Source organism: Centrocercus urophasianus, unplaced genomic scaffold, assembly GCF_019232065.1.
Source record: "Centrocercus urophasianus isolate 14NV4802_14NV808 unplaced genomic scaffold, USGS_Curo_1.0 seq_934, whole genome shotgun sequence".
NCBI classification, from domain to species: domain Eukaryota; kingdom Metazoa; phylum Chordata; class Aves; order Galliformes; family Phasianidae; genus Centrocercus; species Centrocercus urophasianus.
Genome location: NW_024885571.1, coordinates 758 through 11,678, shown reverse-complemented (window position 1 = coordinate 11,678; position 10,921 = coordinate 758). Strand labels below are relative to the sequence as shown.

The 10,921-nt window shown below is 47.0% G+C and overlaps 2 protein-coding genes across 2 annotated transcripts; one reads left to right on the top strand and one right to left on the bottom strand.

The window, feature by feature from the left end:
• Window positions 1-365: 365 nt before the first annotated feature.
• LOC122171719 (deleted in malignant brain tumors 1 protein-like) lies at window positions 366-4,898 on the top strand (the record flags this gene model as incomplete). Its single annotated transcript, XM_042839463.1, has 4 exons — window positions 366-471; window positions 1,310-1,633; window positions 2,907-3,230; window positions 4,175-4,898. Coding segments are annotated over 4 exons (765 nt in total), but the record flags the coding sequence as incomplete, so codon positions are not given.
• Window positions 4,899-5,785: 887 nt separating this feature from the next.
• LOC122171720 (scavenger receptor cysteine-rich domain-containing group B protein-like) lies at window positions 5,786-9,958 on the bottom strand (the record flags this gene model as incomplete). Its single annotated transcript, XM_042839464.1, has 5 exons — window positions 5,786-6,069; window positions 7,358-7,687; window positions 8,205-8,534; window positions 8,864-9,193; window positions 9,632-9,958. Coding segments are annotated over 5 exons (1,352 nt in total), but the record flags the coding sequence as incomplete, so codon positions are not given.
• Window positions 9,959-10,921: the final 963 nt, after the last annotated feature.

Sequence of the window (10,921 nt, the reverse complement as noted above, 5' to 3'; positions counted from 1 at the left end):
TTCCTGACCTTTGGGTCATGTGTAAGGAAATCCAATAGCATTGAACCTTCTTCTCGATGCTTGTCCCTGGGTGTCAACTAAATCAACTAGTGCACACAATATTTTCTGATGTGCCTGGAAGGAATGTCTTTGCCAAAATAACTTACCTTGCTTTTCCATTGTGTTTCAGGTGTTCCAGAACCAGCTCCCATCCGGCTGGTCAACGGTTCAGATTTCTGCTCTGGGAGAGTTGAGGTGTTTTGTGAGCAGCAATGAGGAACCATGTGTGACGACAGCTGGGATTTAACAGATGCTCAAGTGGTGTGCACGCCGCTGGGCTGTGGGGCAGCAATATCAGCGCCTGGCTGTGCTCGATGTGATAACTATATGATAACTGTGCAGTATCTGAAACCTTCCTTGCTGAGAGGCGAGTCAGGCCTTGGGGAGAGCACAACTGTAACCATGGAGAGGATGCTGGTGTGGTGTGCTCAGGTACTGTTAATTCACGTAATCACAGACCCCCTGTTAGAGGAATTTTCCAACAGTTAATTGCACAGGAAAGCGTCCAGGAATGCTTTTATTATCTCCAGAGACTTCACAACCTTTCTAGGCAGCTTGTTTCAGGGTTATGTCATGCTCATCGTTGAGAAGTTCTGTCACGTGTTCAGATGGAACTGCCTGGGTTTCCAGTCTGTGCCCACTGCCCCTTTTCCTGTTGGTGGACATGACCTAAAAAAGCCTGGTCCCAATCACTGAAACCTGCTCATCAGATATTTGCAAGCATTGATAAGATCCCTGCTCAACCTTCTCTTCTACAGGCTGAGCAAGCCCAACTCCCTCAGCCTGTTTCCTTAGGAGAGGTACTCCAGGCCTATGAGCATCTTCATGTCATCCAGGAAATGCTCCCAATCTCCACTTCTTTCCTGTGCTGGGGATAGCAGGCCTGGACACAGTATTACAGATGGAGCCTCAGGATAGCAGAGCAGAGAGGGCCAATCCCCTTTCTCCCCACTACCACCCCCGGTTGATGCAGCCCAGAGGACTGTTGGCTTCCAGACTGTGAGCACTTAATGCTGATTCTAGTTAAGCTTTTCACCCACCAGAACCCCCAGGTCCATCTCGGGAGCCCGTCTCTCAATGAGTTTTTCTCTCAGTCTGAATGCATATCTAGGATTGCCCTAACCAAAGTACAACAACCTGTGTTTGGCTTTGATTAACATCATTTGGTTCCTGCAGGTTGTCCATGTCCCTGGAGTTTCTTGTGTTGTGTTTTGAGGATTTGTGCTCATGTTTCTGACCATGTTTTGGGTTGTTTTTGTTTTTTTCATAGGTATTACAGAACCAGCTCCCATCCGGCTCGTGAGTGGCCCAAGTCTCTGCTCTGGGAGAGTCGAGGTCTTTCATGACCAACAGTGGGGAACTGTGTGTGATGATGGCTGGGATAAAGCAGAAGCCAATGTTGTGTGCAGGCAGCTGGGCTGTGGGGCAGCAATATCAGCCCCTGGCTCAGCTCGCTTTGGACAAGGCTCTGACCCCATCTGGCTGGATGATGTCAGTTGTGCAGGGACAGAGGCTGCCCTCTCGCAGTGCCAGTTCCAGGCCTGGGGATCCCATAACTGCAATCATGGAGAAGATGCTGGTGTGGTGTGTTCAGGTAACTCCTGCCTGTTTCTCGGTCTCAAAAATGTTGGGAAACCTGGAAAAATGATTTTCAGACTCAGTAGGAGGTATTCTCTGAGTTCAGGCTGCTCCTAATGTCTGCTGTCAGTCATTGTGGTCTATAAATTGATTCTTGTATAATCTACATGGCCCTGATCATGGTCCACAATCACCACCAGAATCTGGGTTACCATGATCGGACCTGCATCTGATAACTGTATCAAGCTGAGTCTCCGGTACCTCAGCTCCTGAAGGCTCCTGGACTTTTTCCAGGGTTGAAAATGATCCCAGAAACATCTCATCCCCGCTGAGTTTCAGGGATCCTAGTATCTGAACCTGGATTAAATAGTACAAGATACAGTGCTATATACAGCATACAATAATACATAGTGGAATGCCCAACAGAACACCTACATCGGATTTCCACTCTTCTGACATGAGAGCTGAAGAATGGCAAAGATTCCCCAAGGCGATTCAGATGGGAAACAGAAACTAGCTGGAGGTTGCCAAATATATCCATTTGCATGGGTTACATCTGTAATATCCATAGACAACATTAAATTTTTATTCCTGAGCTTGGCAGGGCAGATTGCTCTTTATATGGAGCAAGAATGGTGTTCAGTGTCACAAAGTTGTTCAGTAAACTCTTGGAAACGTGTCTGCTTGGAAGGGATGAAGCAGTATCCTCCTCAGTGTGCTGAAAGTCAAGAAGGAATTAATCTTTCTACAAGCCTTTACACGGGCTCCCTTAGATACAGAAAATCCAGGCTTTTGTCTAGGATCAGCTGATCACACTTGAAACTACTAAAAGAGATTAAGTAAAGAAACTCCTGATCATAGCTTGGATACTCAGCTTGTACTCAAAGATGGGGACATCACTGAAATGTACAAAGTAGAGATGTATTTAATCATTATGACCAGCATAGTCAGCAGAAAGGAAGATTAGCCCCATCTTCATACTAAACCAACACCTCATCTGTGTGTGTGAGATTGGCTCATTGCACACCAGGTAACAAACATGTCTTGCTGACAACGAATGGGAAAACAGCAATCTTGAGTCATAAGCAAGATATTTCAGCAACCCAGAGCATGATGGAGAGTATGAGGTTGACTATGGGAGAAGACTTGCCCTCCCAGAATGTCCTCTTCATCCATTGGGCACCTTGGTTGGTACAGGGACACTACTACGTGTCTACTCTCAGCAGGTTTAGGGTTCAGCTGCAGGGCATTATGTGTGCATTTCTCATTTTATCTTGCTTTATGTGCAGGCAGTGCAGAAGCAGCTCCTCTCCGTCTGGTGAACGGCCCTAGTCGTTGTGCTGGGAGAGTTGAGGTGCTTCACGGCCAGCAGTGGGGAACAGTGTGCGATGACAACTGGGACCTGAGCGATGCTGCGGTTGTGTGCCAGCAGCTGGGCTGCGGGACAGCCGTGTCAGCCCCCGGATCCGCTTATTTTGGGCAAGGCTTTGGCCGTATCTGGCTGGATGATGTGAAATGCTCCAGCAGGGAATCAGCGCTCTCCGGATGTGCAGCAAGGCCTTGGGGAGTCCATAACTGCAACCATGAAGAAGATGCAGGCGTCGTCTGCTCTGGTAAGCTTCATGCATGCCCCACCATGCAGGGCATTTGTAGCAACTCAGCCTCTAATCTGGGTTTGGGGTATGGTGGCTCTTCATTCTTTCACAATCATAGAATCATAGAATCGTTTGAGTTGGGATGGATACTTAATGTTCACCTAGTCCAACTCCCCTGCAACAAACAGAACTGGTGAGCTAGATGAGGTTGCTCAGATTATGGTGCAACCTTCAAATGTCTCCAAGGACGGGGCATCCACCACCTCTCTGAGCTATCAGTGACTGTGCTTCTCTGCCTTCATCATTAAAAGCTGTTTTCCAATATCCAATCTAAGTCTCCCCTGCAGTAGTTTGTTCATTCACATCTCTTTCTCAGAGATGTTGCCATGGGACGATGATGGAGACGTGAAGTTGGATCTTGGCGTTTTGAGGGATGATTCCCATCTCTCCACATCGCTACTTATTTTTGCTTTTTGTGCTTTTGAACTATCACTATCGCTATCAGTTACATGCTTGTATTGCCCAAAGAATCTGTGAATGCCCCATCCCTGGGGATTACAGAATCACAGAACCACAGTATTATAGGGATTGAAAGGGTTCCCTAGTAATCACCAAGTCCAACCTCCCTTCAAAGCAGGATCCCTAAAGCAGTCTGCACATGTAGGTGTCCAAGTGGGAGATGTTGAAGGCCAGGTTGGATGGTGCACAGGGCAATCTGATCTGATGGGCAGCAACCCTGCCCATAGAAGAGGGCTGGAACTCAATGGGTCCCTTCCAGCACAGGCCATTCTATGATTCTATGATCTTTCAGGGGCCTTCCAAGCCAAGCCATTCTGGGATTCTAAGATTTGATGATTCAGTGATTCTTTAATGTAATTATATGCATACTACTAACTTCAAGTGGCCTTGCAGGGTAAAGCAAGCTAGTTTTACAGGTCTGGATTGTATGTATTTCTTTCCAGGTGGAATCTAAACATTGCAGATGCTCTAGAGTGGAGAAGAGAGATGACAGTGCTGGCAAACGTGTATGACATTTTTTCAACCCAAACAGAAGACATCTTTGAAGGACAGAGTGCACCCAGTACAGAAGCCAATCACGACACTCAGATCTATCTCACTGAATTGTAAGCACCAAGCTGATGTGCCCAAATCAGGAGCATTGATGGTCCCCTTCAGCTAATGAAGAGATATGGGCAGTCACACAGAGCAACTTCAGGCCAACTTCGGAAGTTTCTCTCACTCTACTGACTGTAAATTAAGTTACTGCCTGCTACAAATTAAGTTTCAAGACATGTTCTCTCTGGGATGGAGGGAATATTTGGAGGACACAAGTGGACACTTGCTCTGCAACATTTCTTGTCAGATGTCTCTGCCCTAGTGACCATACAGTTCCCATGCCACTTCATCCTCTCCCTATGATATTGCCTCTAGTCCATGAAAGCTTTCTTGTTCAGGTGGTATGGATATGTTATATATTGAGGTTCTCTTGTGTAGCCAGTGCCCTCCTACAGAAGAGGTTTAGCTGTTGTCATGAATTCCTCATGCAACCTTCCCTCTGAGCCTCTTGCCCCTCTGCAACATTCCCTCCAAGCCTTAAACCATTTCTATGCTGTTTTTCACCTTAATCCCCCAAAATGTTTCTGTAGATAAATGAAATTTCTGTCTTGCTCCTGTGAGTCTGTCTGATGCTCTGTGTCATGGTCATATCACCATGAGATTCACTTTGTTTCTGCTCTAATGATGAACAGCCAGCCCTCAAGCAGTGGTCCCCCCACCAGCCAGCCACCCCCCATTTGACTGTTCAGTGTGACACTATATGATGTGAGATATCCCTTTGGCTAATTTGCATCAGCTGTCTGGGTTCTGTCCCATTCTCACTCCCTGTGCACCCCCAGCTCCTTGCTGAGAAGCTGAAAAGGACTTGGCATTGCACGAGCACCACTCAGTGACACTACAACACTGCTGGTTGACCAACATTATTCACATCCTAAGTCCACATCACCATACAGCTACTATGAAGAATAGGAACTCTGTCCAGGATAAAACCAGTACAGGCTGTAATGTCACCTGCCCATAAAAATGGCTTGATTTGGCTTGGAGGCACTGGCTCTAAATATTGAGATGAAGACCCTGGCTCTTTGTTTTTCTATGACAAAACATTAGTTCTTTGCTAATGGGCATGAAGCATATTGCATCAAATTACACAAAAAAGATGATAATAACTTGTGTTAGGCATCAAGTCTTGTTTGGACATCCCCAAAATGGGAAATTGTCCACCTGTGAAGGGCCAGCTTCAGCCTGTACAAAAAATGAGAGAGGAAAAGGAGTGAATTTTTCCCTAAGGAGGCAGTTGATTCTCTAGAAGAATCTATAAACTAAGCTTGCCCTGTGTAATACCCTTTCCAATGATTTTATGGATGGCCTCCTTACAGGACTGAATCTCACCAGAAGTAAATGTTTCTCAGCATAGATACTTCCACGACCTTGGTATTCATGATGTTGGAGAAATATTCTTGCCAGATATGTGCTCAGTCACCTGAGGTCCATAAGCAATATGTGAGATAGACAGAACATCAGATTTAGGGAAAGTTTATTGATACTTTGTGATATTTGCTTTTTGTGGGAATGCCATCTTTTGCATCGGAGGAGTTGCAACTGAGCTTGCTGATCATTCAAGGGTGAGGGAATGGTTTTGTCATTCCCTGAGTTCCATTGTGGCAGATGAAAGTTTCTGTAACATCTCTGCCATTCTTCTCCACTGAACTTTGCTGGCCCACCTCACGTGACAAGATGAGCACAGTCTGATGGGGACAGTGTGGCATTCACGATGTTTCTGTCTCCTCCAGATTCTTGTTAACTGCAAAGAAAGGGGATGGGGTAAGTGAAATCTCCTCTCAGGAATTCTTCTGCACCAGAATTGCTGGCAAAAATGATACAGACATTGCTCTACAAGAAGATCTACAGTTTAGATTATATCCATGTACATGTGGATATTGGCAAAGAAACTGGATGCTAGAGCTTTGGACAAGTTTCTATGGGAGCCAGAATGTGGCTGCATGAAGACCAGACTCTCAACCCAGTGCTCAACACACTGCTTGATCCAGGGAACCATGTGGTTCTGGCACACAGTGTGGGTCTGATAAACACCTAAAGCCCAACAACTAGCTGAAGACCATGAAGGGCTCCTTCTTTCACCCATGTAGGGCCTGTCCAAGATTCTCTCCTAAGAGAAAGAACATTAAAAGTGAGGAGTTAGAGTCACAGAGGCTTTGGAGCATTCAACTTAAATATTTCTTGAGTATGGATGATACAAGGAGATTTCTCTTCCCAAACAAAGTTCCATCTGTCTTTCTCCTACTTTCCAGAGATGCTTGTCATTGCCTCCTATCCCAGAAACTGTTCTGCCTTCCCTTGCTGGGAGGAGTGGCTGACACACCAGATGAATGACTGTGTGTCATTCAATGACATCTGGAAAGGCTGAAATATTGGATAGAAAGGAATATTATGAGCTCTGATAAGGACAAGTGTGAAGTCCTGAACTCTAGGAGGTGGGGTGAAGAATAACAATACGGATTAGGGGATGATCTGCTGGAAAGGAGCTCCGTGGAGAAGGACCTGGTTGTCCTGATGGCCAAAAGGTTGGCCATGAGTCAGCAGTGTGCCCTTGCAGCCAAGAAGGCCAGTGGTATCCTGGGGTGCATTAGAAAAAGTGTGGCCAGCAGGCAGAGGGAGGTGATTGTCCTCTTCTACTCTGCCCTGGGGAGGCCACATCTGGAGCACTGTGTCCAGTTCTGGAGTCTCCTTTGACTCTGAGATGTTCAAAACCTGCCTGAATGTTTTCCTGTGCAACTTGATATAGGGAACCTATCTTAACAGTGGTCTGTGATCCTGTGACCTATCCCATGGTCAGGTTGTCTTTGTGCTCTGCTGTTGCCAGCTGGTCCACTACATCCATCTTATCCAGATGTTTCCTATCCTTGATGGCTCCCTGCTGTACTCCAAAGGCACAATCCTGAGAAGAAGAACCTTCCCATGATTCCCTCGGGATTCTCCTTTTGTCCTCCACACTCCAGCCTGCTGTATCTGCCAGAACTATTTCTCTCTGTCCCCACATCAGTTCAGGTGTCAGAGGGATGGATAACTACCTGTGCAGAAAACAGAAGCGTCCTCTCCGTGATAGCAGTCGTGTTCACCCCATGGCCTTGCCTTACAGTCAGAGATGCTTTCTTCTGTCCCTTCGCAATTCACATCATCCAGCCAGATGACATCTGGCCCTCGGCCATAGCGAGCACCTCCCAAGGCTGAGAGTGGTGACCCACAGCCCACCTGCTTGCAAATCACCTTGGCGTCCTTCATGTCCCAGTGGTCATCACACACACTACCCCAACGATTCTCGTGTAAAACCTCAACTCTTCCAGCACATTTGTTTGGGCCATCCACGAGCCGAACTGGTCCAATCTCAGAAATATCTGTCTCTGCACAAATGCCGAGAAAATAAAGGTTAAGGGAGCATCCCTCACTGCCTGTGGACAGCATGCAGAGGCGTTCGAACACAATGGAGATATGCCAAGGGATTCCTTCTAAGAGTACCTGTGCTCTTCTGGTGTGGGAATAAAATAGCAGAAACCCCAGAAAAGCATTGTGAAGAAAAGGCAGAAAGAGGTTTTCCTGGTATTCATGAATGGCTGCAGGCTCTACTGACTCAAGGAGACTGTTAAGCTTTCGGGACAGAGGTGGGACAAGGGACCACAGTGGTCTCAGGTAGGAGAAGATTTCATGCCACATCCATGTGTCACCACTGCATCACAGGGCTGGCTGTCAGCGACGGGATGAGTTCATTAGCCATGTCCCTATTTCCACCAGCAGATATACACAGATCTCTACTGCCCTTTCTACAGGGGCTAGGGATGAACCCTGTTTCAAGCTGATGTGTGGTGGGATCTGCCCAGCCCACTGCTCAGCACATGCAATGTTGGGGTCAGAGATGGTTACCTGAGCACTCCACACTGGCATCTTCCACATGATTGCAGACATTCTCTCCCCATGGCTTTGCTTCACACTCAGTGAGAGATCCTTCTGTCCCTGTGCAGTTCACATCACTCAGCCAGATTTGGCCTTTTCCTTCTCCATATTTTGACTCTGGCAGGGCTGATAGGGCTATCCCACAGCCCAGCTGTTTGCACACCACTTTTGCCTCCCGTAAATCCCAGTTGTCATCACACACAGTGCCCCAGACATTGTTGTGAAGCACCTCAACTCTCCCAGAGCAGCGGTTTGGGCCTCCCACCAGGCGAACTGAAGTGGAGATGGTGATCCCTGAATCTGTGGGCAAATCCAGAGAGGGCATGCTCAGGAAGGCAGAAGGTTATGCATGTGCACGTTTATGCCCCTGCTGCATATCATCTCCCTCTCATGCTTATGGATCACCTTAACCTCTAGCTTGAGCTGGAGAAAAATGACAGAGAGCACCACAGTGAGGAGACAGCCTACCAAATTGAAACACTCTTCTATGGTGCAAGGATCCCAAACCAACAGCAGCAGCAGTTGGGGAGTACTATGTAGTAAGCCCTTGTTCCTGTCTAAGATTGTACCCACATTCATATGAAAGACATCCCAACACATTGCTAGCAAAAGGAGAATGCAAAGATTACCTGAACAAATTGCACTGGCATCTTCCCCGTGGTAACAATTGTGGTCCCCCCACGGCCTTGCCTGGCATTCAGAGAGAGATGCTTCCAACCCTGTGCAGTTGACATCATCCAGCCAGATGGTGTCAGTTCCTCGCCCAAACTTTGCTGCAATTGGGGCCAGCACTGCATCCCCACAACCCAGCTGCTTGCACACAACTTGAGCATCACTGATATCCCATTCATCATGGCACACGCTGCCCCACTGCTCTTCATGAAGAACCTCAACTCTTCCAGCACATCGGTTTGGGCCTCCCACCAGACGAAGTGGCCCTGGCTCAGGTATTTCTGTTTCTAAAAATGGAATAAATAGGTAATTGAATAAATAATCAAACAACAACAAAACAAACAAAAAAGCAACAAAACAAGCCAGGGAGAAGTTTTGGAAAATCTCTGTGCCCCTGACCACCCGGAGAAAGCAGAATCTCCTACAGTGTATCAAAACTCTCTGCTCATTCCTAACACTTGACAAAGGCTTTCCTCCTACCTTCTGGCTAAGAAGAAAGGTTTGTGGAGAAATAAAACTAGGATGAAGGTTGTCAGAAGAGGGAGAAGACCAAATGTCTCCAATCCCAGCTCTGTAGGGCATGTGATACAGCTTCTCTGGCTCAAGGTGATAGAGCTCAACAAAGTCACTCTGAATCTGTAACCTCCTAACTGAATGGCTCAGAAATTGCCCTACAGCTTTCTACAGACAGAATGGACGCAAAGTAGAAGAGTTCTGGAGGTTACCTGAGCACTCCACACTGGCATCTTCCACGTGGTTGCAGACGTTCTCTCCCCATGCCTTTGACTTGCATTTGGAGAGGGACCCTTCTGTCCCTTTGCAGTCCAAATCACTCAGCCAGATCTGGCCCTTCCCTTCTCCATATTTTGACTTCTTGGGGGATGATAATGCTGTCCCACAGCCCAGCTGCCTGCACACCACCCTGGCCTCCCGTAAATCCCAACCTTCATCACAAACAGTCCCCCAGACATCATTGTGAAGCACCTCGACTCTTCCAGAGCATCTGTTTGGACCATCCACCAGGCGAACATCAAGTATGCTGTTGTCTACATCTGGAGAGAAAAGATGTCCCAGGATGAAAGCAGGGAATGAGAAAGAGGGCTCTTCCTTCCCATACAGCCTTTATTTAATTCCAAACCGAGATGTTTATTGCCAAATCTAGCATATAAAATCTTAGTTTGATTGAAACATGGTTTTGATTTGAGAATGGCTAAATGTTGCACATGTTTGTATGACCAGAAGTCCATCCTGAAAAACAAACCATAGGGTTCATTTTCAGCTGTAATGGGTGAAATGTAGCCACCCCAAAACTCCCCCAGTGAGTTAACTCCCCAGCTCTTATTGGGTGAGCTTCCCCAGGGCTAAGGCCAGATGCTGCTACAAGGCACTGGACTACTAGCAGGGAAGAGAGAATTGAGGATTTTTCACCCTTTCCCAAAGGAAAGGGTTGAATTTCTTCAATTAGAGGCAGAGTTTGCAGGTACACAGCTATTACTGACCAGTGGTATGTATGTATGTGTTATGGTCAGTGTCTAGGACTGGAAAGGATCTGCTCGATTACTCAGCCTTGGCACTTTTACAGAATCACAGAATCACAGAATGGCCAGGATTGGAAAGGACCTTAAGGATCACGAATCTCCAACCCCCCTTCCACATGCAAGGCTACCAAACTCCACATTTAATACCAGACCAGGCTGCCCATCCAACCTGGCCTTGAACACCTCCAGGGATGAATGGTGCATTCATAACTTCTCTAGACATCCTGTTTCAGCACCTCACCACTCTCACAGTAAAAAAAATTGAACCCAGGAGGCAACTCAATACCTCTCAAGACTCGCCCCTCAATCGCTGATCCTCAAATCATGATGTCTGCCATGATCTCTATCTCTAGATAGAGAGTATCACTAGATATCATCATTCTTTTGCATGAATCTTGGGGCGGAATAACTCAGACCAACGTGGATGAGGGCCTGAAACCTGAAACACCTTCTTCCTTGCTCATGGAGGAGTCGAGA